Raw genomic sequence first — 27,963 nt, forward strand, 5'->3', positions numbered from 1 at the left:
ACACAGCACAATGTATGTTTTATTGTAGTATGCTTGTGTGTGTAATTGGCTGTGTGTGCATGTCTGTAATGTAAGCATCCTTCTGCTTGTATGCTTTCAGTTTTACCCTTTTTACGGTCAATAAACCTGTGGACAAGAAGACGTTTTTCAGAGTGTTTGATCTAGAAAAGGTGTTCGGGTAAAGCCAATATATATATACATATATATATTTCTTGGCCATTCTTCAGAGAATATGAATGATAACACAAAAACCTTTCTTCCACTCATGCTTAATGGTTGTGTGAAGCTATTTATTGGCAGACAACTTTGTTTACTCTTTTTAAATCACAATTACAAAAGAAAGTACCGTATTTTTCGGAGTATAAGTCGCACCGGCCGAAAATGTATAATAAAGAAGGAAAACAACATATAAGTTGCACTGGCAAACTATGAAAAAAACTGCGACTTATAGTCCGAAAAATACGGTACCCAAAAAAGATCAGTTATAATAATACATAATGTTGGATATAGAGAACATGCAAACACTTTATTTATTGAATCACAAATATTGAAATTCAACGATTTGGTGCAATTTGCAAACAGATAAAATGGTGTACAAAGCAAACTATAACCTGCTACCCAAGAATGTACAACAAGTATTCTCTACAAAAGAGGAGAAATACAACCTTACAGAAAAATATAATTAAAAACATTTGTATGCACTTATAACACTTAAAACCTTTAGCATATCTGTATGTGGAATTAAATGATGGAATGGATTAACATAAGAAACCAATATGATCCAGTTTAAGAGACTGTTCAAAACGTACAAAGAAGAACAAATATGATGAACATCTTCAACCTTTTTTTTTTTTAGATAAGGATTATTTATGTATTTAATATTTGTTGACTTACTATGGTAGATTAATTATTTATTCACTGTTCTGTTACAGAGAACAAGGAAATGGGATAAAATTGCTATGATATGAAAAGGGGTAGGATTAAGTAAGCTCTGCTTCTTCCTACTCCTTTTCGGACGTGCTGTCATGAAACAACAGGAAATATGTGATGCATTACATGTATCGTATGCATGTTCCACATAAACTGAACTGAAACTGAACGGCAATAACACGAGACAAAAGTTTGCCACTTTTAGGCTCATTACCTGACACGTACTTTTGTTTTTCTCGTTCTAATTATGTTTTTTCAAGAGACGGTTGGCAACACTAAATTCACACTAAATAATTCAAACAGCTGGAAAAAAAATCTTATTTTATCTGTAAAAGTGTCTCACAATCTGCTGTATGTGCTTGTGTCTTTTTGACAGGAATACTTGAGACATTTGACACTTGTTTTGCATGACTGCAAGCTGAAAGTGTTATCATGTGTGTAATGACAAACCACCTCCAACACAGAATTGTATTTGACAAGTTTTTACTAAATAAAACACCCAGAATGTACATGAAACATAGTACACATAAAACACTGAATATCAAGAGTATATGAACGGCCTACCTTGTTTACTTCCCAATCAAGCAAAAATATGACTATGCAAAAAGGAAAGGAAAAACAGCAAATATTTTCAAAAAATATAAATATATTTTGCAACGCTTTGTCATGAAAATGTTGCGTCACTGTCCCCCTCCGTCACACTAACTGGTAGGGTTGGCTACCCAATTCAGTACTTTTGTAGGTAATGACCGAATTCCCTCGGTACTATCAATTCACGTAAAATCAAACGGTGCCGTAGTTCGATACCTTTGTTGCATGTGACGTCATGTCCGGTTTCAGACTGGTCATGTCTGGTTTCAGACTAAACACGTAAACAATCACTCAAGCAGCACTCAGGCCGGACTCAGCCAAACTCCCTCTAAGTCACCTTGCCATTTTCAACACCAACAAAGTGTGCTTAATAAAAAATACGCTCAAACGTAAAGTAATGCTACACCCTTTCAAAATGCGCTAGCTTAATGCTAATTTACATAGGATTAGCCATAGACAGGCGACTATTAGCATGAGCGATTTTACATGGCGATTTCAACACCTTTGATTTGGTAAAGGAAACAATAACTAATAATATAGTTAGAATTTTACAGTTTTGTGCAATGACGACAATACTTACAGTATTGACACTTTGTAGGGCGCAACCTAACAAATTCATCTTCCTGAAAAAAAGCTACTTTCTAGTTTGATAACATAGCATAAATAGTTATACAGTGCTGCCATCTAATGGTCTTGGAAGTGCAACTGCATTGCAAAGGAGACTAATGTAACCAGAAAACAAGATATAACAACTGGACAGCAGTTCTCATAATCATCATTCTTAAATGTTACAACAAAAAATTGATTATCAAACAATTAACATTAACATAAAAAAATACCGAAAAATTGCGCTATTGTTCCAAAATATTTGTAAAAATAATGATGACATGTGACACAAGGTGATATTCACTGATAAGCAGCTGTCTATTGGTTTGAAAAGGAAAGAAGAAATCCTTGTCAATGTGATGACACGTGAGCCCCAAATGATGACATCACAACTACATGGACACAAAGATCAACATCAACATGATTCACTGACAAAATATTGTTGAAAAATGCAGATTGAAGGTGTTTTCTCAGCCATAAACACCCAAAGAAGACATGATGGATGAGATGAGGAGCAATTAGTGCAGATGTGAAAGAAACGTCCAAGTGTGATGAGGTCCCTCAGCGATGGAGACATCTCTCTGTGTTCCAGTGCACAAAGCATCCTGGAGGAAGAAGATGACTCAGCACATTCCCAACAAAAGCAGGTGAATCCAAGTGCAGATGTTAGCATGTGGCAGAGTGAGAGCCAAGTTGAACATCATCTTCACACAAAGTCAGAAGAACATTTGGAGGTGCATGAAAAAGAAGTCCTCACTGTGTCTCACTCAGCCTTCAGCCTTCACGTCTCTCTGAGAGCTCGTTACCAGCGTCACCAGCTGTGGGAGCACAAAACGCACCGTGAGCTGGTTACGCTGCTCATGCAGAGCCAACACCTCACTCTGGTGAAGGAAGTCCATACAGAAGGTGCATCTTCACTCATATCACATCTTTGCAGCTGTCAATTCAATCAGAAGCATCAAGAAGCAGAATTCTGCTCTTCTACTTCCTGACTAGTCTAAGACTAAGTCTCCAAACAGGTTAAGCTTGGCTTCAAGGCTCATGTGCAACCAGCCCTCCAGTGTCTTAGTCACCTAAGTGTCCCATTATTGATTGATTGATTGATTGATTGAGACTTTTATTAGTAGGTTGCGGTAGTAGTAGATTCTAGAGAGAAATCTCGTTCGTTGGTTGACCTTTTTGATTACCTTGGTTGCCATTTTATCACAGGAAAGATCAGCCTCTAGAATGGAACCTAGGTAGGTGACCTCATCCTTCCTGGTGATAACAATGTCACCCACTTTTATAGTGAAGTCATTGACTTTCTTAAGGTTGATGTGGGACCCAAACAGGATGGATTCAGTTTTACCCAAGTGTATGGATAGCTTAGTGCCATGCCTCTGTTTCCTTTCACTTTGCCCATTTCATCTTCTTCTTTTTTACTGGCTTCTTGATCTTTATTCTTGAGTCTGTTCTGTGTGAGATGCTAAATAATTGTGTGAATGCTCCAAACATTCACTAATATGGTTTTCTACACCAAAATTCATCTATTTATTATTAAACTTCTTCTTCTTGTTAAGATTTTGGCGCGTTCTACCTTCCATATTTTTCACCCGAATCAAACCGTTCCAACTTCAAACTGTTCAGCCTATTCGGGAATCACGGGCTTTCCCTTGAAAAATTCCAAGATTTCCCAGAATTCCAGATTTTCCAGGACATTTTTCCCATTCCAAATGAATTGGCCATTTCAAACTTCCACCGTTTCCACATTTTTCTACCTATTTAAACCATTCCACCTTCAACACATTCCACCATCCTGGAAATTCAAATTTCCCTTTTTTCAAGTTAAAAAAAATTCCAGGATTATCCACAATTCCTGGTTTTCCAAAGCCCCATTTTCACCCTTTTTTCTGGCGACTACTCCTTTCACATTTTTCAACGCATTTCAACCATTCTACTGTCAAAACATTCCTCTTAATCAGGACAAAAAACTAATTCCAGGAATACCATTTCTCAATTCAACATGTTACTATTTCAACATTTCTCGACCGATTTGAAAAATTCCAACACCAACCATTTCAACTCATTCATGGTTTTTTTTTACCATTTTCCAACAAATTGCCAAATACCATTTACTATTTTTAAATTTTTTGCCCAATGCAAACAATTCCAACACCAACAAATTCAGCTCATTCAGGATATTCATGCTCCTAATCATTTTCTAAAAAATTCCAATTTTCCAGGAAGTTCCCATTGAAATGAATGGGACATTTTTCCAAGTTGCGCAATTCCCACATTTTTCAATCTATTCAAAGCATTTCAACATTAACACATTCCTCTCATCCTGGACATTCAAACTAACACTTTCCCAAGTTTCAAACCAAATTCCGGTTTTCCTGGGAATTCAAACTCTTCAACATTCAAACTTTCTTCTATTCTTACATTCATACTACATTCTGTCAGCATTTCAGTTCAACTTCAGCATTGGAGCATTCACACGCAATTCCTTCAGGAATTGCCTCATTTAGTTACATTTGTATCTCCTCCTCCTACTATTGTGGGGGATTGATAATCAGCATATATTCTGCACATACATGAAGACAGACACGCTTAATGGATTGCGCTCTCTACTTTGCTCATTTCAGAGACTCTGCACACAAATTAATTAGATCAGGTTTGCACATATTTTAATACACACAAACCTTTAGTAGATCAGGCCCTTGATGTTCGTTATCATGACGACTCATCAAAAGTTGGCTGTGATACTTTCTATTGCGTGCGCTTACACGAGTATCAAGCTACTCCTAATGGAGGGAAGCTTTTATTTTCCTGCTGAACTTGTAACACGTGTCTACATCACACCTTAAAACAGGAAGTTTGCAAGTTGACCCTTACAAAGATACCAACAATCCAGAATTTTGGTGGTAACAGAAACAGAAAGTCAATATTATATGGAATATAACTGACATAAAGGTATATAACAAAGATGAATATGTAATAAATGATATTAATAACTTAAATCTTTGTGGGGGTAAACTTACAAAGTGTGTGAGTGATGCTTCACCACTGCTTTGTTTATTGTTATGGTTTCCAAGAAAGAGAAGATGTTTTACTTACCAGCTGGATCGTATTCGGCTGAAATGAAAGAGAAAGCAGGTGAAATTCACATCTCATGAATGAAGGCAGAGACTTTTTCGCGTCTTCCTGAAAGAGAAAACATTTGTGTCCCTCACCTTGTCTGCTTCGGCGACGCTTGATGATGAAGATGATGATGAAGACGCCGGCCGCCAGGAGGACCACCACAGCGAGGACCGCCAGCGTGGCAGTGACGCTCACGTTGCCTGTTGGTATGGTATGGTTTATTTGTTTGACAGCTGCTTCATAAGTCACATGAAGGAACATCAGGTGGTTACATTGACACTATTCAACATGTCCTAGATGTGTCTTTCTCACCTTCATGGCTTGCGTTGCTCAGGATGCTTCTTCTCTCCAGCTTGGTGACCAGGTCCTCCTTGACGCCAGACAGCTGGAACACACATTCGTACTTGCCCTCCACCTCGGCCGTCACCTCCACTTTCAGCTCCACCGACATCTGGAAGGTTCCGTCGTGGTTGGGGAGCAGCTCTCCGTGCTCCACGTCCTCGAAGATCTGCTCGCCGTCTTTCCTCCAAAACAAGTCGGCTAGGTCGGGGTAGAAACCTGTCGCCATGCAGGTGACCGGAGAGGATGGCGTCTTCTGGAGGAGGAACACCTCTGGAAGCTCTGCACAGGAAGTGACGTGTGAATGGAGGATGACGTGGAGAGAAGATGGAGTGAAAGAGAGAGAATAAAGGTAAAGATGGAGAGAAAAGGAGACAATTAAGGTAAAGATAGAGATAAATGGACAAAATGGAGGTAAAGATAGAAAAAAAGGAGAAAATGTAGGTAAAGAGAGAGAGAAAAGGAGAGAATGAAGGTAAAGATGGAGAGAAAAGGTGAGAATAAAAGGTAAATATGGTGATAAAAGGAGATAATGTAGGTAAAGATTGAGAGAAAAGGAGACAATGAAGGGAAAGATGAGAGAAAAGAAGGCAAAGATGCAGAAAAAAGGAGAAAATTGAGGTAAAGATGGAGGGAAAAGGAGAGAATGAAGGTAAAGATGGAGAGAAAAGGTGAGAATAAAAGGTAAATATGGTGATAAAAGGAGATAATGTAGGTAAAGATTGAGAGAAAAGGAGACAATGAAGGGAAAGATGAGAGAAAAGAAGGCAAAGATGCAGAAAAAAGGAGAAAATTGAGGTAAAGATGGAGGGAAAAGGAGAGAATGAAGGTAAAGATGGAGAGAAAAAGAGAGAATGGAGGTAAAGATGGAGAGAAAGGAGGTAAAGATGGAGAGAGAAAGAGAGATAATGCACATAAAGAGAAAAGGAGAGAATGAAGGTAAAGGTGGAGAGAAAATGTGAGATTAAAAGGTAAAGATGGTGATAAAAGGAGAGAATGGAGGTAAAGATGGAAAGAAGAGAAAATGAAGGGAAAGATTAGAGAAAAGAAGGCAAAGATGCAGAAAAAGAGAACATTTGAGGTAAAGATGGAGAGAAAAGGAGAGAATGAAGGTAAAGATTGAGAAAAAAGGACACAATGAAGGTAAAGATGGAGATAAACGGACACAATGGAGGTAAAGATGGAGAAAAAAGGAGAAAATGTAGGTAAAGAAAGAGAAAAGGCGAGAATGAAGTAACGATGGAGTAAATGAAGGTAAAGATGGAAAGAAAAGGTGAGAATAAAAGATAAAGATTGTGATAAAAGGAGAGAATGGAGATGAAGATGGAGAGAAAAGGAAAAAATGAAGGGAAAGATGAGAGAAAAGAAGGAAAAGATGCAGAAAAAAGGAGAAAATTGAGGAAAAGATGGAGTGAAAAGGAGAGAATGAAGATAAAGATGGAGAGAAAAAGAGAGAATGGGGGTAAAGATGGAGAGAAAGAAGGTAAAGATGGAGAGAGAAGGAGAGAATGAAGATAAAGAGAAATGGAGAGAATGGAGGTAAAGATGGAGAGAAAATGTGAGATTAAAATGTAAAGATGGTGATTCAAGGAGAGAATGGAGGTGAAGATGGAGAGAAAAGGAGAAAATGAAGGGAAAGATTAGCGAAAAGAAGGCAAAGATGCAGAAAAAAGAAGAACATTTGAGGTAAAGATGGAGAGAATGAAGGTAAAGATGGAGAGAAAAGGAGAGAATAAAAGGTCAAGTTGGAGAGAAATGGAGACAATGAAGGTAAAGATGGCGATAAACGGACAAAATGGAGGTAAAGATGGAGAAAAAAGGAGAAAATGTAGGTAAAGAAAGAGAAAAGGCAAGAATGAAGTAACGATGGAGTAAATGAAGGTAAAGATGGAAAGAAAAGGTGAGAATAAAAGATAAAGATTGTGATAAAAGGAGAGAATCGAGGTAAAGATGGAGAGAAAAGGAAAAAATGAAGGGAAAGATGAGAGAAAATAAGGAAAAGATGCAGAAAAAAGGAGAAAATTGAGGTAAAGATGGAGAGAAAAGGAGAGAATGGAGGTCAAGATGGAGAGAAACGGACAAAATGGAGGTAAAGAAATAGAAAAGGCGAGAATGAAGTAACGATGGAGTAAATGAAGGTAAAGATGGAGAGAAAAGGAGATAATGAAGGTAAAGATGGAGAGAAAAGGAGAGAATGAAGGTAAAGATGAAGAGGAAAGGAGAGAATGAAGGTAAAGATGGAGAGAAAAGGAGAGAATGGAGGTAAATATGAAAAGAAAAGGAGAGAATGGAGATAAAGATGGAGAGAAAAGGAGGTGAAGAGAAAAGAGTATAAAGAGACAGAGTGTAATGTCAGTAATGTTCCTATAGGGGGAGTGCTAACATGTTAAAAGGTGAAAGTACAAGGTGTGCTTCTACCTGTTCTCATTAGGACCTTCTTCCCATACTCCACATACTTCTTCAAGTAAGAAGGACATTCCTCAGTGTAATAATACTTAGTGTCGTCTAGATCAAGTATGTTCTGGTCCCACTTGAGTTTGGTGGGGAAAGCTTGTTGTTTTGCTGCAGTAAATGTCCATGTCTTCATGTCCAACGATATGAAATCTTCTCCATCATAACTGATCTGCTTCCAACCTTTAACCTCATCAGTCTCATCATTCCATTCACATCCTGTCATCATCTGGACAATGTGAACACCTGAGAGACACAAAGTGTTGTAAAGCAGAGTGAAACTAACACACAACATGTCTTTGTTGTAGGTTATTATGGGATGGACAGAGACAAGGTATATCAGTGCAGTAATGTGTGTTTTTAATACAGTATAAACATATCAAATATATTAGAATAGTAGAAAGTTCAACATAAACAAACCTCCAGTTTGGTTGAAACGCTTCTTAAGTGTTTCAATGTTGTCTTTGAAGACATGTTCTCTAACAACATTGTACTCTGTTTCTCTCTGCCAGTAGTTTGGATCCTCTGCTGTGATTTTGTTCATCCAGTCCTGTTTGGATTCTGCTTTCCTGATGTTGCTGTCATAGTAACTAATCTCAACTTCATCAACATAACCAACCTCCACATACTCTGGGAAGTTTGGAACTTGAGAGGATGCAGTGGTGAAATACTTGAGTGAATGAATCACTGAAAGACAAAAGGCAGAAAAACAACATTTGATTCTTTAGTTTCATGTTGAACAATTCCTATTTGAAATGATGCTGTCTTCATTTCAACTTCAAACACTGCTGCTTCTCACAGTAAACAATCACTTCCTGTTCTAAGAGACAATAACAGCGTTTGTCTTTGACTTCATATTTATACCTCACTTTAAGACCACACACATGAATAACTTGACTTATTTCCTTCTACAACCGTAAGTGTCAAATAAATATATGACATTATTGCTAGCAGAGAAGTAAAAGTAGTTTTTCTAGGTGAGGGGAAGTTCAAACTAGTGATGTCACTGCCAAAGCATGGAAATATAGCAGCGCCTTATGGAATGTTTACAATGGAATACAACAACAATATTAGAATACTCTTCATTTAAATATTAGGACTATTCCTAGTAAAAAAGCATTTAAGAAACATTTAAAGTCACTTTTTAGACTTAAGAGTTAACCTTTCATGTTATCAGTTTGAGAACTTTTTTCTTTTTCTCTTTCCTTTCTTTTATGAAATGAGCATGTAGGAATGAGGTGTATAAAGTTGTAAAGAAAGTGGACTTACCAGGCGTCACGCTGTGTGTTTGTACAACTAGGAGAAAGAAGAAAAGCAAGTTCATCATTAAATGTCACAAGTGCCGAAGTCAATAAAAAAAGTTTCTAGTTTTAATCCTCAGAGAAAAGCAAGGCGACGACAACTTGCTTGACGAGTAAACATGAAATGGACGCCAAGGCGGAAACGAGCTTCTATAAAATCACGTGACTTGAAAGAACTTTCTGGAGGAGGAGACAAATATTTGACAGCAACGCAGCTAACACATGAATATTAACAAAATAAAAGTCATATCATCATTACAAGAATAAAAGTGATTCTAGCGAGGGTGACGTCATGTTTTTTGAAGCAGCTTTACTATAATACACACACACACTTTATAGGAACAATACACAACAACAAGATGAACCTTTTACATAAGTCATATTGTAGCGTCTAAGCCAGGCATGTCCAAAGGGCGGCCCGAGGGCCATTTGTGGCCCCCAGCTAATTTGTTAACGGCCCCCGGCACATTCTGAAAATACTACAATAAAAATGTAAAACATGAAAAAGTGTAATGAAAGAGTAAACAGGTGAAATGTAACAAGAAAAAAGTGGCAATGTTGACACTAATAACACAAAGCTGCCATGTGGACTGTTATTGACCTATTGAAGGCTCCAATTACTTCACTGGAACAATTCCACTTTGAAATATTTTGGGGGGGGAAATATTGCATATTTTGTGCGGAACATAGTTTTCTTTCACAAAAAGGGCATCAAACAAACAAACAAACAAAAAATGAAAAAATTATAAAATCTTATAATCAACAGATCTACAGACTTAAGCGTTAAAACTTAAAAAAGAAAAGAAAAAGAAATTTGGCTTATTTTCAACACTTATTCTTTTTATTTTGTTATTGTTATGAATTATTGACCTATTTAAGGTTCCAATTACTTCACATCAAATATTCCACGTTGAAATATTTTGGGGGGAAATGTTGCATAGTTTGTGTGTTTGCCATATAAATAAGGGTTTTGACATAAAGGGCATAAACATAAAAACAACATTTAAAAAAACGTTATAACGACAGACAGACCTGAAGTTGACATCGAGATTCAAGCGTTAAATGAAAAAATAATTTATGACTTATTTCTAACATTTTTTATGACTGAGACCCTTCCGGGTACCCGGGACCAAACTTGAGGAAAGCCATAAAGGTTAAAAAAAAACAACCTATATATTGTATTGGTTTTAAAAAAGGAAAAATATAAAAATGGCCCCCGCATGCTTTGATTTTTCAGTCTGTGGCCCTGAGCGGAAAAAGTTTGGACACCCCTGGTCTAAGCGTTTAAAACACTCTTTTAAAAGGACAAAAAACTATTTTATTTGTAACTGTTTGTATGTGTGTAATAATTGAAGAATTGAACATACATATACAATGCACACACATATCAAGGCACTTTCAATATTCAATATTTTATAGCAAGTTAAACAATTACATAGGAATATAAAATAAATCAAATTAAATACAATGCTCATACCAACCACACCTTGAAAAATAAGACACAATACAAATGAGATTAAAATAAAACATATATGAGTAAATATAATAAATTAAAATTGGGCTTATTAAAAACAACTTAAATTTCTCCAATAAATATTTAAATTTAAGGCTGTTTTTACTTCTTACCATTTTCCAATATGTAATTAATATTTTAATGTAGGAGATTGGGTTTCACTTTAAGAAAGCGACTTTTGTGTATGAAAAATGTAGCTCGCATGAGCTGGGTTGCATATGACGTCATACCGTTTGTTCTTCTTCGTGGCTTAATTGACACGATGGTCAAGCAGCTGGAGCGTAGAACTAAAACAAGTGAGAGTGAGTGTAGAGTTTGAGCACAAAATGTCCTATAAAAAGATCAGAATCACAATCATCAGGCCACATCAGGACTACCTCCTGATGTGGCCTCAAACTGATGCCAAAAGATCAGATGTGAAGGACTTTGGAGCGTTTGGACTGTCAAAAAAAATCAAATTTTTATCACTTGAGGGCAGAAAAATAATCAGATTTGGTGTGCAGTAAACGGGTCATTAGACTTGCTCAGTGGCCTTGTGGTTAGAGTGTCTGCCCTGAGACTGGAAGGTGGAGAGTTCAAACCCTGGCCGAGTCATACCAAAGACCAATGGGACCCATTACCTCCCTGCTTGGCACTCAGAATCAAGGGTTGGAATTGGGGGTTAAACCACCAAAAATGATTCCCGGGCGTGGCACCGCTGCTGCTCACTGCTCCCCTCACTTCCCAGGGGGTGAACAAGGGGATGGGTCAAATGCAGAGGACAAATTTCACCACACCTAGTGTGTGTGTGACTATTGTTGGTACTTTCACTTTAACTTAACTTCTCTTATTATTGCAACAACAATGCCAACACACAGCAATTCCACTCAATCTAGGCCAAGCTGGCTGTACACTGTGGCATTGAACCCAGCAAAACTGGAAATGCCACAGCACAAGACAACACTAAGATCCTCCCTATGACGAAGGACTCGGAGGACAGCATTCCAGATGCCTTTGAGGTGGTGCCAAGAGTTCTTGTCCAGCATGACTATGCCAACTGGACACCACCTCAGAACTGTCCCTTACCTAACAACCGTGTCACATACATTGGTGGCTGGGTGGTAAGAAACATTCTCACCAGGCTAACGTGTCACACATGTAGATTTGTCTTAGTTACAGAAGTTCTCACACGGTCATACCACTTATTAAAATGAATAAACAATGGTGGACTTATTATTATTAATGTAATATATAGATATTGATATAATGTACAAATAAAAAAATGATATATATTTATATATACACAGACACACACATGACATAGCCCACATTCCTGTAGAGTTACATTCTTCTATTTACAGGTTTATGGATTTTCTATGAACTCGAATGTAACACTAATTCCATATAGGTGTATTGAGGGGATAAAAATAGTGTTTAAACAATAGTTTCTCTGTGGGTGGAAATTAAACAGTTTGAGTGGTAATGAATTTACATGAAAGTCACAACAGAAAACGTATACCTCCCAATCTCTGGAATACGGCATTTGGAATTATACACCATATTGAATGTGAATTCACAAGATAATATTTAACCATTTTACTTTTAAGACTCCAATCATTAGATTCAAGTCAATCATATTAAAACCCTCTTCAACACATTTAATCATTGCTACTTTTCTTATATAATGACATTTGCTTTTCCACATGAATTTTAGGTTGACGTCCTCAATAGTTGTAACAATCTTGGTTGTAGTAGGCAGGGAACAAGCCGGGGAGATAAGTCTGGACATGCTATCCATTTTAGTCAGCAAGATTCCTCCAAAGATGGATAAGTCCCGCTGAAGCCACCTGTTTAGGATTGATTTACAGCCATCAATATACGCTTTTCCAAGTTGACCTTATCTGCTCTGATCTTATTTGTTACATTAAACAATGCCTAAATATTTGCCCTCATCTTTCACTTTGATATTGTGCAATGTTGTGCTTGGACAATGGTGTAAGGTGAGGATTTCACACTTGTCCATGTTGAAGTCCAGTCCAGAAGCTTTAGAAAACAAATCAATAGCTTGTAGGGCCAAAGGGATTTGATGATGATTTTCAAAAAAAAGGGTGGCTTCATCAGCAAGTTGACTTATCAATATCTCATTTCCCATCACTTGAATGCCTTCTATAAAAGAGTTCTTCATGAAAATAGCTAACATTTCTGCCACCATTATAAATAGTAAAGGTGATCTTCCACAGCTTTGTCTTATTCCTCTTTTGACATCAAATGTAGATGAATCTAGTCTAGAGCTACTCAACTATTAATATCAGTGGATAACATTTGAATTGAATTCAATAAACATTTTTACCAGTATAAAATGATTGCAAACAGCCCCTTTAAGGCCTTTGGAAATGTTCCAGTCTGAAGTGAGACGTTAACTAGATGAAGGAATTGTGGTGACAAACTGCTCAGCACAGACTTTAGAAATCTAGTGGGTAACTCATCAAGGTGTGTATGTTAATGTTAGATATGTGTCGTCTCTAAGCAGAAGAAAACTTTGACCTTATGGCTCTTGGCACAGTTGTTCTGTCCATCTGACGCTTTGTGCTGACTTCACCGATGTTATAGTTTTATTTCTGTTAATGATAGTTAATCACATTTGGCAGTTCTGCCTCGCATGGGTTAGATTCCAAGCCAGGGTTAGATTCCAAGCCAGGGTTGGATCAGGAAGTAAAAACTAAAGCTGAAACAATTCATGTGATTGACTCGCTGTGGCCAAAGTGCTAAAAGTGGGAAGAGGGGAAAAGCATGAGGCTGAATCTTCTGGTGGCAAAGCATCCAAGAAAAGGAAAGTGAAATGTGAAATTAGACACGGTAAAGCCAAACATTGACTGGACGCTTGATCCAAGTCGCTTAACCGCAGTGACCATCATGAAAGATAAAGATGGTACATTTCAACATGATAGGATCTGCCGCTATGAATATTAATGAGCTACCTGTTACATCTCAGGGCAACAGGTGTGTACTTGTGGTCATGGACTACTTTACACGCTATGTCAACCTTTTTCCAGCGTGCCTTTAAATCCAGGGGAGACAGGGCCTTCTCTGTGGTCGGCCCTAAGCTCTAAAACACTCTGCCCCTCCATGTTCAAACTGCTCCCACAGTGGAGTGTTTTAAGTCTCGTCTTAAGACCCACTTTTATTATCGCATCAATTCCTAGATATGGTCGAAACTACTTAAAGTGCACTACGTATAATAAACGCAACATTATTAATATTGCTACCACGGATAATTTAAACAAAAACTCGTCAAAACAGCCCAATACTTATAATATGGGCTTTTTAAACATAAGATCATTGTCTCCCAAACCATTATTAGTTAATGAGGTCATTAGAGACAACAATCTTAACGTCATTGGTCTTAGCGAAACCTGGCTCAAACCAGACGATTTTTTTGCGCTAAATGAGGCATCTCCTCCTAACTATATGAATGCGCATATTGCCCGTCCCCTCAAAATATACAATGAAAACTTTAACCTTACCCCTAACCTAAAAAATAAATACAAATCGTTTGAGGTGCTTACTATGAGGTCTGTCGCACCGCTGCCTCTCGATGTGGCTGTTATCTACCGCCCCCCAGGGCCCTACTCGGACTTTATCAATGAATTCTCAGAGTTCGTTGCTGATCTAGTGACGCACGCAGACAATATAATCATAATGGGGGACTTTAATATCCATATGAATACCCCATCGGACCCTCAGTGCGTGGCGCTCCAGACTATAATTGATAGCTGTGGTCTTACACAAATAATAAATGAACCTACGCATCACAACGGTAATACGATAGATCTAGTGCTGGTCAGGGGTGTCACCACCTCCAAAGTTATGGTACTCCCGTATACAAAAGTAATGTCCGATCATTACCTTATAAAATTCGAAGTTCTGACTCATTGTCAACAGGCTAATAATAATAATAACTGCTATAGCAGCCGCAACATTAATGCTTCCACAACGATGACTCTTGCTGACCTACTGCCTTCGGTAATGGCACCATTCCCAAATTATGTCGGCTCTATTGATAACCTAACTAACAACTTTGACAATGCCCTGCGCGAAACCATTGATAGTATAGCACCGCTAAAACAAAAAAGGGCCCCTAAAAGGCGCACCCCATGGTTTACAGAAGAAACCAGAGCCCATAAATTATCATGTAGAAAGTTGGAACGCAAATGGCGCACGACCAAGCTTGAGGTTTTCCATCAAGCATGGAGTGATAGTTTAATATCGTATAAACGCATGCTTACCTTAGCTAAAGCTAAATATTACTCAAATCTCATCCGCCTCAACAAAAACGACCCTAAATTTTTGTTTAGTACAGTAGCATCGCTAACCCAACAAGGGACTCCTCCCAATAGCTCCACCCACTCGGCAGATGACTTTATGAATTTCTTTAATAAGAAAATTGAACTCATTAGAAAGGAGATTAAATATAACGCATCCCAGCTACAACTGGGTTCTATTAACAGAGATACGACTGCATATACGGATACTGCAATACAAAATAGTCTCTCTCTTTTTGATGAAATAACATTAGAGGAACTATTACGGCGTGTAAGTGGGATAAAACAAACAACATGTTTACTTGACCCACTTCCTGGGAAACTTATCAAGGAGCTTTTTGTATTATTAGGTCTATCAGTGCTAAATATTATAAACTTATCACTTTCCTCTGGCACTGTTCCCCTAGCATTCAAGAAAGCGGTTATTCATCCTCTGCTCAAAAGACCTAACCTCGATCCTGACCTCATGGTAAACTACCGACCGGTGTCCCACCTTCCGTTTATTTCGAAAATCCTCGAAAAAATTGTTGCACAGCAGCTAAATGAACACTTAGTGTCTAACAATCTCTGTGAACCTTTTCAATCCGGTTTCAGGGCAAATCACTCTACGGAGACAGCCCTCGCAAAAATGACTAATGATCTATTGCAAACGATGGATTCTGATGCGTCATCTATGTTGCTGCTTCTTGATCTTAGCGTTGCTTTCTATACCGTCGATCATATTATTTTATTAGAGCGTATCAAAACACGTATTTGTATGTCAGACTTAGCCTTGTCGTGGTTTAACTCTTATCTTACTGACAGGATGCAGTGCGTCTCCCATAACAATGTGACCTCGGACTATGTTAAGGTAACGCGCGGAGTTCCTCAGGGTTCGGTTCTTGGCCCTGCACTCTTTAGTATCTACATGCTGCCGCTAGGGGACATCATACGCAAATACGGTGTTAGCTTTCACTGTTATGCTGATGACACCCAACTCTACATGCCCCTAAAGCTGACCAACACGCCGGATTGTAGTCAGCTGGAGGCGTGTCTTAATGAAATTAAACAATGGATGTGCGCTAACTTCTTGCAACTCAACGCCAAGAAAACGGAAATGCTGATTATCGGTCCTGCTAGACACCGACATTTATTTAATAATACCACCTTAACATTTGACAACCAAACAATTACACAAAGCGACTCGGCAAAGAATCTGGGTATTATCTTCCACCCAACTCTCTCCTTTGAGTCACACATTAAGAGTGTTACTAAAACGGCCTTCTTTCATCTCCGTAATATCGCTAAAATTTGTTCCATTTTGTCCACTAGCGACGCTGAGATCATTATTCATGCGTTCGTTACGTCTCGTCTCGATTACTGTAACGGATTATTTACGGGTCTCCCTATGTCTAGCATTAAAAGATTACAATTGGTACAAAATGTGGCTGCTAGACTTTTGACAAGAACAAGAAAATTTGATCATATTACGCCTATACTGGCTCACCTGCACTGGCTTCCTGTGCACTTAAGATGTGACTTTAAGGTTTTACTACTTACGTATAAAATACTACACGGTCTAGCTCCGTCCTATCTTGCCGATTGTATTGTGCCATATGTCCCGGCAAGAAATCTGCGTTCAAAGAACTCTGGCTTATTAGTGATTCTCAGAGCCCCAAAAAAGTCTGCGGACTATAGAGCGTTTTCTATTCTGGCTCCAGTACTATGGAATGCCCTCCCGGTAACAGTTAGAGATGCTACCTCAGTAGAAGCATTTAAGTTCCATCTTAAAACTCATTTGTATACTCTAGGGGGGAGGGGGGGGGGGGGGGGGGTTACCCACATATGCGGTCCTCTCCAAGGTTTCTCATAGTCATTCACATCGACGTCCCACTGGGGTGAGTTTTTCCTTGCCTTTATGTGGGCTCTGTACCGAGGATGTCGTTGTGGCTTGTGCAGCCCTTTGAGACACTTGTGATTTAGAGCTATATAAATAAACACTGATTGATTGATTTTGCCGGAGCACATTTGTATCACTACTAGAGGTATTTTGACAAAAACAGAGGATTGTGTGTTTTATTTGTATGACCAGCAACATTTTAATGGTACTATATGTAGGACATTACAATGCAGTACTGCCATCTGCTGGTGATTTTTGGCTCCTGCACGATAAATTGACGTGTAGGCGAGAGGCAGGAGCTTAGTTTAACATTCACGTTGCCTTTTACCTCATTTTTCATTATAATTGATTCAATGTTTGTTTACTTCTTACTCTCACATCTTTACTAACTTTATATTTCATTATTAACACTTTTCTTCAATAGGAAGATGCTTTGTCTTGTGGGGATGATGCAATGCTTTGATTTAGATTCTTCATGAAAACGAGACAGTTTGAGGTTGATGTTCCTCTCAGTTTGTAACAATGTGTGATTGATTGATTGAAGGAGTTATGAGAAGTTTGCATAGGAAAGGGTACAGTTTCATCACGATACACATTCACTGCTACAAGAAAGCCTGAGATGGTTTCAGTTGAAATATTTGTTTGTCTCACACAGATAGAACACAACATATACAGAAAGTAGCATTTAAAAGACAACAATACTGCAGGAAAATAAAAGCAAAAGACTTTGTATATTCCCTGTGATAGAGTAGGTTGCTCTGGATGCGGAATGCTGGTCTGATATCTTCTTAGGACAAGGACTCTGGTCAGAGAGTAGGGCACAGAGAGGCTTTCAGGCACTCTTTAATGATGAAGTTGAACAATTGTAGTATAGGTGTGTGTGATGTGTGGTCTAAAGGGAACACATACAAATAATGATTAGGATACATTTAGGCAATAAAATATGCAATAAAACAACAGGATATGTATAATATTATATATAATATAATATACTCTACAATGTGTTATAAAACTAATATACAAACAAATGTACATGGACTATTAAAGCAGTCCATTAGAGATGAATGGGGAATAAGCACTGTTGATTTAGACAGTGCTTTAAACGTGGTCTGTGTCGCCATCTAGTGGTAGAATAGGGTAACTACTGTGTAAGAAGAAGTATTAACAGGGCGAAAGTTGAGCTGGCGAATTATGTCGTCAAGCAGAAACATTGTTGCAAACAAACACTCGTTTAAGGCTACATCTAACACATTATAGGCATTTTAGCATTAATAACCGTGCTATATTCGACGTATACTTACATTTTAGTCAGGAACGCACACAATGCTGTTTACACAAGAGCCCATATTACACAGAAACGCTACAAACAGGAAATGACGTCTCAGACTAGATCGCCAAATCGCCAAACTCACACAGTCACCAAATACATTTTATACTGTAATCAAATCTAATTTAGGTTGTTATTTTACTTCCTGATTCTGACTTACATGCATCAATAAGTGAACGTAAACAATTATTTTCAATAACCAAAGTAGTCAACTTTTGAATTATTAAAAGAACATAAAGGTGACTGACTTTCCTTCAGCGTGTCGTAGATAGTCTCCAATTCCTAAAAATAAATTGTTGATGGAGATACTCCATAAAACAGCACATAGTAAAACATGTTTTTGGTAAAAGTTCCTTTTGGCCCAGCCAACAAAATGACCACAAAAAGTATTTTGCATGATGACAAAAACATACCATTTAAAAGTGATTTTGGAATTACATTTTTTATTTCCATGATATTGAAGTTATGGGAATGACTATGTAATTAAAAGATAATGGTTAAGTTTAGAGATAAAGTTTAGGTGTGATAGACCGTATACAGAATAAAATATTTACACACTTTACATCAGTGAGTGTAAAGTTATGAATGCCTCAATCAATGCTGCCTCGTACTTGTAAAAACTTTTCAAATTGCCACCCATCAAATTGCCAAGTCTGTTTTTGTACTCACTTTTGAATTAATTTTAGTGGCTGGGACAAAAGGAAGTATTTCCCGCATTTTTATTGGTTGTTTTGCTACACACTTTTAACACAACACACAAAACATTAATTGTGTTAATAAATGTCATTATGTTAACAGTGTCAATCCAAAACTATTTCTATTCTCTCTTTATCTTATTTACTTATTTACCCAACAGACGTCCAGCAGCCCCCTCACATTAAAGAGGAAGAGGAGGAGCCACAGCCCCCTCACATTAAAGAGGAAGAGGAGGAAGTGTGGATCACTCAGGAGGGAGAGTGTCTTCTAGGGCACACACACACACACACACACACACACACACACACACACACACACACACACACACACACACACACACACACACTTAGTTTTTTGTAATTGGTTTTCAATCTTCATTATTTACTTCAAGTTATTACGATCTCTCTCTCTCTCTCTCTCTCTCTCTCTCTCTCTCTCTCTCTCTCTCTCTCTCTCTCTCTCTCTCTCTCTCTCTCTCTCTCTCTCTCTCTCTCTCTCTCTCTCTCTCTCTCTCTCTCTCTCTATCTATCTATCTACTAACCCCGTTTCCATATGAGTTGGGAAATTGTGTTAGATGTAAATATAAACGGAATACAATGATTTTCAAATCATTTTCAACCCATATTCAGTTGAATATGCTACAAAGACAACATATTTGATGTTCAAACTGATAAACTTTTTTTTTGCAAATAATCATTAACTTTAGAATTTGATGCCAGCAACACGTGACAAAGAAGTTGGGAAAGGTGGCAATAAATACTGATAAAGTTGAGGAATGCTCATCAAACACTTATTTGGAACATCCCACAGATGTGCAGGCTAATTGGGAACAGGTGGGTGCCATGATTGGGTATAAAAACAGCTTCCCAAAAAATGCTCAGTCTTTCACAAGAAAGGATGGGGCGAGGTACACCCCTTTGTCCACAACTGTGTGAGCAAATAGTCAAACAGTTTAAAAACAACGTTTCTCAAAGTGCAATTGCAAGAAATTTACAGTCCATAATATCATCAAAAGGTTCAGAGAATCTGGAGAAATCACTCCACGTAAGCGGCATGGCCGGAAACCAACACTGAATGACCGTGTCCTTAGATCCCTCAGACGGCACTGTATCAAAAACCGACATCAATCTCTAAAGGATATCACCACATGGGCTCAGGAACACTTCAGAAAACCACTGTCACTAAATACAGTTGGTCGCTACATCTGTAAGTGCAAGTTAAATCTTTACTATGCAAAGCGAAAGCCATTTATCAACAACATCCAGAAATGCCGCCGGCTTCTCTGGGCCCGAGATCATCTAAGATGGACTCATGCAAAGTGGAAAAGTGTTCTGTGGTCTGACGAGTCCACATTTCAAATTGTTTTTGGAAATATTCGACATCGTGTCATCCGGACCAAAGGGGAAGCGAACCATCCAGACTGTTATCGACGCAAAGTTGAAAAGCCAGCATCTGTGATGGTATGGGGGTGTATTTGTTCCCAAGGCATGGGTAACTTACACATCTGTGAAGGCACCATTAATGCTGAAAGGTACATACAGGTTTTGGAACAACATATGCTGCCATCTAAGCGCCATCTTTTTCATGGACGCCCCTGCTTATTTCAGCAAGACAATGCCAAGCCTCATTCAGCACGTGTTACAACAGCGTGGCTTCGTAAAAAAAGAGTGCGGGTCCTTTCCTGGCCCGCCTGCAGTCCAGACCTGTCTCCCATTGAAAATGTGTGGCGCATTATGAAGCGTAAAATACGACAGCGGAAACCCCGGACTGTTGAACGACTGAAGCTCTACATTAAACAAGAATTGGAAAGAATTCCACTTTCAAAGCTTCAACAATTACTTTCCTCAGTTCCCAATCGTTTGAGTGTTGTTAAAAGAAAAGGTGATGTAACACAGTGGTGAACATGCCCTTTCCCAACTACTTTGGCACGTGTTGCAGCCATGAAATTCTAAGTTAATTATTATTTGCAAAAAAAAAAAAAAAGTTTATGAGTTTGAACATCAAATATCTTGTCTTTGTAGTGCATTCAATTGAATATGGGTTGAAAATGATTTGCAAATGATTGTATTCCGTTAATATTTACATCTAACACAATTTCCCAACTCATATGGAAACGGGGTTTGTATCTATCTATCTATCTATATATATATATATATATATATATATATATATATATATATATATATATATATATATATATATATATATATATACATATATATATATATATATATATATATACATATACATACATTGTTTTGATTAATTTCAATATCTTACATACACTTGTTGTTACATATGTTGACCAGATGTTGAGATATTTGCTGGGAATCCATATTGGTTCTCCACGAGCGTCCCACTTTTGTTGATAAATATATTTAATCGGCTATGGAATAGTTTTTCCAGGATTTTGGAGAATGGTGGAAGTAATGAAACTGGTCTGTAGTTAGTAAAGCTCAAACAAAATCTTGTTGTTCGTGTATGACTTAAGTGTTATTATGACAATGACAATAAAGGAATTGATTGATTGATTGATTGATTATGTCTCCATTCTAATAAATTGGTACGACTTTTGCAATTTTCATTTTGTCAGCGGAGAGTCATGAAGAGGAGTGGCACACCAGTGTGGGACAGAAGGAGCTACAGGCCCCCTCCCACATTAAAGAGGAGCAGCTTCATGATGAAGATGAAGCTCAGTCCTTACAGCTTCATCACAGTCAAAGTGAGGAGAACAGAGGGGCGGAGCTTGTAAGTCAACACATCACAGAAGTTGATGGAGAGCATTGTGAAGATATAAAGTCAGAACCAGACAGCATCTTTGCTCCACTGTCAGACATGGACCACATGATGTCAGACTCTTCTGATCACAGTGACCACATCCAAAAACCTTTGGAGAGTAAAAATGACTCTAAAGGTGATACGAGACATCACACTAACAACAAACACTTTGACTGCTCTGAATGTGGGAAATCATTTAGACGGAAGAGTCATTTTACAGTTCACATGAAAATACATACTGGAGAGAAACCTTTTACCTGCTCTGTTTGTAAGAAGAGTTTCTCCACAAAACATTACATGACCACACACATGCGAACACACACTGGAGAGAAACCCTTTACTTGCTCCGTTTGTAAGAAGAGTTTCTCCAGAAAGCGTAACATTACCACACACATGAGATTACACACTGGAGAGAAACCTTTTACTTGCTCCGTTTGTAAGAAGAGTTTTTCCAAAAAGGGTGACATGACCACACACATGAGAACACACACTGGAGAGAAACCTTTTGCTTGCTCAGCTTGTGCTAAAAGATTCAACACTAAGAATGACATGACCAAACACATGAGAACACACACAGGTGAGAAACCTTTTATTTGCTCTGTTTGTAAGAAGAGTTTCTCCAGAAAGGAACGCATGACCACACACATGAGAACACACACTGGAGAGAAACCTTTTGATTGCTCAACTTGTGCTAAAAGATTCAACACTAAACAGGAAATTATATTGCACGTGAGAACACACACAGGTGAGAAACCTTTTACTTGCCCTGTTTGTAAGAAGAGTTTCTCCAGAAAGGAACGCATGACCACACACATGAGAACACACACTGGAGAGAAACCTTTTGCTTGCTCAACTTGTGCTAAAAGATTCAACACTAAACAGGAAATTATATTGCACGTGAGAACACACACAGGTGAGAAAGCTTTTACTTGCTCTGTTTGTAAGAAGAGTTTCTCCAGAAAGGAACACATGACCACACACATGAGAACACACACTGGAGAGAAACCTTTTGCTTGCTCAACTTGTGCTAAAAGATTCAACACTAAACAGGAAATTATATTGCACGTGAGAACACACACAGGTGAGAAACCTATTACTTGCCCTGTTTGTAAGAAGAGTTTCTCCAGAAAGGAACGCATGACCACACACATGAGAACACACACTGGAGAGAAACCTTTTGCTTGCTCAACTTGTGCTAAAAGATTCAACACTAAACAGGAAATTATATTGCACGTGGGAACACACACAGGTGAGAAAGCTTTTATTTGCTCTGTTTGTAAGAAGAGTTTCTCCACAAAACAAACCATGACCGCACACATGAGAACACACACTGGACAGAAACTGTTTAGTTGCACTGTGTGTGATAAGATGTTCAGGTTTAAGAATCAGGTCAGTAGACACAAGTGTGTAACAGTCATGGAAGCTGCAGAGATTTAAAAACACTTAAACAGTGATTGTGCTAAATGTACTTTAAAAACACAGCATGTTTAATATGAATGTATATTTGATGTTGTATGTAGTGCTTCTCATCTTCTAGTCTTATATGTTGTCCTGTCGTTACTTTTTAAGTTGTGTGCATGTATTGAATATTATATATGTAGCTACTAGTTTATTTTATTTTCTCATTATTTAAAGAGAAGGCATCTTATCTATTTTTTTTTGTGTGTCTTATAAAAACACACATTTTTTCGATTGCATTTTATTGATGCTATTATCCAATTAAAAGTATGAATGAATAAAATGGTTAACAAAATGTGGACTCTGGTAGATTAGCAGCATTGTTACATCATGGATGTTAACTACTGCAAAACATCAACAAAGAAGAAAAAGGCTGAAGTTAGCAACACATAACTAAACTTTAGAGCCATCGTGAGTGGAGTTGGTTGTTTTTATTGCTGCATTTGTACTTTTTTCACCTCACATCTTCACTTTTAATCCTAAAGTCTTCTTCAAATATATTGTTGTAGGCTTCTGAGATTTGTGTTCTTGGTGTGTGTGTGTGTGTAGTCTGTGGAAAGGGTTGTTGTCCCTTGTGGCTCTATTACTTAGGATGATCAATGATTCCAGAACAAATAAAACATTTCCACTGTTTTTTTATGAGGCAAACATCTGTGTTGTATTGAAAGAGCAATCCATCTAAATATAGGCCTATCTCTCTGCTCAACCTTGACCACAACATTTTTACAAAGGTACTAGCCACTAGATTAAACAAACCCATAGAAACAATTATTCATGCAGATCAAGTTGGCTTTACACCTGGTAGGCATTCTTTTTTTAATGTGTGACGCTAGGTAAACATTTTGTATTCTGACAAGAGGGACTATGCCAATGGAGCTGTCCTGTCACTGGACGCCCAGAAAGCCTTTGATTCTATTGAATGGCCATATTTATTTAAAGTTATGAGGTTTGATTTTGGGGAAACTTTTGTAAATTGGATTAAAATGATTTATCACTCTCCTAAATCCGCTGTTATCACAAATAACATGAAATCAGGGCCATTTAGTCAACACCGAGGAGTACGTCAAGGAGACTGTCTGTCTCCCGTGCTATTTAAGATAGCACTAGAACCCTAGCCAATAGGAATAAGGAATCACCCTAGTATTAGAGCCATTCCAGTTGGTGCATCAGAAGCTCTCGCCAGCTTGTATGCAGATGATTTAATTGTCACTCTTGTCAGAGTTTGTAGTTGACGAACCCCAAGATGCAGAGATGGCAGCAGGCTTGGTACAAGAAAACATGTTTTTAATGTTCAAAAATAAGAAAATGAAAACACGAACCAGAAAACAGGAAGCAGGAACAGGAGTCAGGATCCAGGGAATAGCTTAACGACAGCATACAGCAAACAACGACACGACAGGTAGGAACGACAATGATCCAGCCATGACTGGAGGAGAAGGCAGGTTTAAATAGTAGCTGGCTGATTGACACCAGGTGTGGCCAGGTGCCAATCAGCCACAGCTGAGGGGAAGCAGCACTCAGGGAGACACTCAGGAAATGAAGACAAAATAAAAGCGCTGACAGGAAACTAAGACAAACAGAGAAAAAACTAAAACATAGTCAAACTGTCAGGGACAAGCCTGACAACTCTAATGAATCCCAAGCAGGACATCCCTAACCTTTTTCAATATATTAGCTCTTTTGGTAAAATTTCTGGCTATACCATAAATTGGGCCAAAAGTGATGTTATTTTTATTGGTGAAAATATTGACTTGCAGAACTGTCCAGTGAAAATTGTACCGTATTATATTATATATCTCGGACTCAAAATATCTAAAAGTCCTAAATCATTGTTAATATTAAACCTTCCTGAGACAAACTGAAATCCAACATAGAATACTGGAGAACCCTACCACTATCTATGAGTAAATGCCATAAAGATGGTATCCCTACCAACATTTTCGTACCTCTTCCAAAATCTACCAAGTTTTATATCAAATTATTACTTTAAGAAAACAGATACAAACATTTTGGATTTTGTTTGGGGGTATAAAAAACATAGATTATCTAAAAAACCTATATTCAGATCTACCCGTGGTGGTTTGGGTCTTCCGATATTCAAACATTGTTATTGGGCAGCAAATGCTCGGGCATCGGCATACTGGCAATGGTGGTCATTGACATACTGGCAATGGTGGTCATTAACATACTGGCAATGGTGGTCATTAACATACTGGTAATGGTGGTCATTGGCAATAAGGCAATGGTGGTCATTAACATACTGGCAATGGTGGTCATTGACATACTGGCAATGGTGGTCATTGGCATACTGGTAATGGTGGTCATTGACATACTGGCAATGGTGGTCATTGACATACTGGCAATGGTGGTCATTGACATACTGGCAATGGTGGTCATTGGCATACTGGTAATGGTGGTCATTGACATACTGGCAATGGTGGTCATTGACATACTGGCAATGGTGGTCATTGGCATACTGGTAATGGTGGTCATTAACATACTGGCAATGGTGGTCATTGACATACTGGCAATGGTGGTCATTGGCATACTGGTAATGGTGGTCATTGGCATACTGGCATAGGTGGTCATTAACATACTGGCAATGGTGGTCATTGACATACTGGCAATGGTGGTCATCGGCATACTGGCAGTGGTGGTCATTAGCATACTGGCAATGGTGGTCATTGGTATACTGGCAATGGTGGTCATCAGACTATGAGTTATTCAACTATGTCCCTTTGTGGATACAATTTGAATTGATGTCCCTAATAAAGCCATATGTCTCCTTGACATCTTTACTTTTTACTCAGGCTTCATCTATTGAGTCAGTAAGTCATAGTTTTGTTGTAAGAAATTATCTTAGGATCTTAATGCAAATAAAAAACATTTATAAAGTTCCAAATATATGGATCCATACACCAGTCTGCCATAATTTTGTCTTTACCACAGCATTATTGGACAAGACATGTGCAGCATGGCACAGGAAGGGGCTAAAATGTCTACAGGATTTCTATATTGATGGAAATGTTGCTTCCTTTGGCCAATTACAAGAAAAGTATAGTTTATCTAACTAATTTTTTCAGATATATGCAACTTAGACATTTTGTAAGCGAGAACATCCCTCATTTGAAACCAAAGAGAAAGGACATGCTCTCTTGGAATTATTTTTGATTTCTCCGAACAAAAAAATCTCTCTAATTTTACATTCTGTTTTAGTAAAGAGCTTGAGTTGGCACTATCTATTAAGAGAGCATGGGAAAAAATAAATGGGTGATGGTCTCCCTAATGAGGTATGGACGACTGCACTTTCATACATTCATTAACAGGGCTCAACAAGGAGTTCCTTTCAAGTCTACTTTAAGCTAGTTCGGTGACGATCGCAAACATTTTCATCTGCTCGAATCTCATGCCAAACAAAGTATCATCGGTATGTATCGTTGAGTAGTATGCTAATTTTTAATTTGAGTTGTATTTTTTTGTTGGCTGTGATGTAATTTGGGACGTTTTATGGCCAAAAGTCAGTCATGCTAATTTTCGTAATTCAGTGATCGAAGCAGCTCCTATTTTCCCATCAAGCAGTTGTTTGAACATTCAGTTGACACAACCGAGCGCATAAAAGATTACATAGCCACTCAGGCCCAAGAGAAAAGTCAAATAAAAGTTGAATCACCACACAATCAGCCATCATCATGGAATGAAACACAACATTATAAACCACCAGATGTGAGCTCCATTCAACACTCACATCTCCAGACAGAGCACAATGAACACAGAGTTGGCTTTGTTTCTACCCTACAACAAAGGACGACACCTTCACGGCCAGAAGTCACATCAGTCACCAGTCCATCTTCAAACAACATACGAGACAATCACCAAGATTACAAGTCAAGCTACAGTTCTCCTTTGCATCCAAGGTCCAGCCGTACACCTTGTCAGCCTGTCTACAATCAAGGGAATGTGGCAGACTTTGCAAGATATCTACCTCACCGTGACCTAGTCACAACGAGCCTGATAAAGTTCAGCGACCAGCCATGCAGTTACAGGGCTTGGAAACAGTCCTTTGTGAACACAGTCAGAGGCCTCAACATAACGTCCAGTGAAGAAATGGATTTGTTGGTCACGTGGCTAGGCAAGGAGTCAGCTAAGCACGCAAAACGCATCAGGGCTGTCCATGTCAACTCCCCAGACAAAGGCCTAAAAAGGATATGGGACAGACTGGAAACCTGTTACAGCGCACCCAAAATGGTTGAGGATTCACTGTTTGAACGGATCCACGGCTTCCCTAAAATCATCAACAGAGACTATTCAAAGCTCCATGAGTTGAGTGATTTTCTCATAGAATTGGAGGCAGCCAAGGAAGATGGAGACCTGCCTGACCTTGCATATTTGGACACAGCGCGTGGGATAAACCCATTAGTTCAAAAGTTACCATTCAACCTTCAAGAAAAGTGGCTCAACGTTGGCACAAACTATAAATTACAACACAATGTAACATTTCCCCCCTTTTATGTTTTTGTTGACTTCATTGGAAAACAAGCTATAATTAGGAATGACCCAGGCTTCAAGTTTGCAGGTCAAATTGACACCTCAAAAGCAGACAAAGTCCAATGGAAGCAGATCCAAAATAGAGAAGTCTCAGTTCATAAGATCGATTTCCAGTCTACTGCCCCTCC

The 27,963-nt window shown here is 38.3% G+C and overlaps 2 protein-coding genes and 1 long non-coding RNA gene across 4 annotated transcripts; 1 reads left to right on the plus strand and 2 right to left on the minus strand.

Moving 5' to 3' along the window:
• Nucleotides 1–1,556: 1,556 nt before the first annotated feature.
• Nucleotides 1,557–3,037, minus strand: LOC133575553 (uncharacterized). The gene is made up of 2 exons (XR_009811508.1): nt 2,885–3,037; nt 1,557–2,732 (listed from the first exon to the last, which is right to left on the minus strand). It is a non-coding gene; the product is annotated as an uncharacterized lncRNA (long non-coding RNA).
• Nucleotides 3,038–4,318: 1,281 nt separating this feature from the next.
• On the minus strand, nt 4,319–9,493 carry LOC133575543 (major histocompatibility complex class I-related gene protein-like). 2 transcript variants are annotated; one of them, XM_061928204.2, is made up of 5 exons: nt 9,307–9,493; nt 8,458–8,724; nt 8,005–8,283; nt 5,560–5,868; nt 4,319–5,447 (listed from the first exon to the last, which is right to left on the minus strand). In XM_061928204.2, exons 1-5 carry the CDS (start codon nt 9,362–9,364, stop codon nt 5,188–5,190), a joined length of 1,173 nt encoding a protein of 390 aa, XP_061784188.1. In that variant the 5' UTR covers nt 9,365–9,493; the 3' UTR covers nt 4,319–5,187. The 2 variants fall into 2 exon arrangements, with proteins under 2 accessions (XP_061784188.1, XP_061784187.1); XM_061928203.2 differs by lacking the exons at nt 8,005–8,283; nt 8,458–8,724; nt 9,307–9,493 and having other exon boundaries at nt 5,173–5,447; nt 5,560–6,770.
• A 1,620-nt stretch (nt 9,494–11,113) lies between these two features.
• On the plus strand, nt 11,114–26,009 carry LOC140677490 (uncharacterized). The gene is made up of 4 exons (XM_072912126.1): nt 11,114–11,147; nt 21,648–22,477; nt 22,562–23,221; nt 25,872–26,009. Exons 1-4 carry the CDS (start codon nt 11,114–11,116, stop codon nt 26,007–26,009), a joined length of 1,662 nt encoding a protein of 553 aa, XP_072768227.1.
• The last annotated feature ends 1,954 nt before the right edge of the window (nt 26,010–27,963 follow it).

This window comes from Nerophis lumbriciformis, linkage group LG33, assembly GCF_033978685.3.
Source record: "Nerophis lumbriciformis linkage group LG33, RoL_Nlum_v2.1, whole genome shotgun sequence".
Taxonomy (NCBI): domain Eukaryota; kingdom Metazoa; phylum Chordata; class Actinopteri; order Syngnathiformes; family Syngnathidae; genus Nerophis; species Nerophis lumbriciformis.

Coding starts and splice junctions, on each gene's coding strand:
- LOC133575543 (XM_061928203.2), bottom strand. CDS start 6,502: ATGTGCATTATCTCTCTTTCTCTCTCCATCTTTACCTCCTTTCTCTCC. Junction 5,448..5,559: donor GAGCAACGCAAGCCATGAAG/GTGAGAAAGACA, acceptor CCATACCAACAG/GCAACGTGAGCGTCACTGCC.
- LOC140677490 (XM_072912126.1), top strand. CDS start 11,114: ATGGTCAAGCAGCTGGAGCGTAGAACTAAAACAA. Junction 11,148..21,647: donor GGAGCGTAGAACTAAAACAA/GTGAGAGTGAGT, acceptor TCATTTTGTCAG/CGGAGAGTCATGAAGAGGAG. Junction 22,478..22,561: donor AGGAACGCATGACCACACAC/ATGAGAACACAC, acceptor ATTATATTGCAC/GTGAGAACACACACAGGTGA.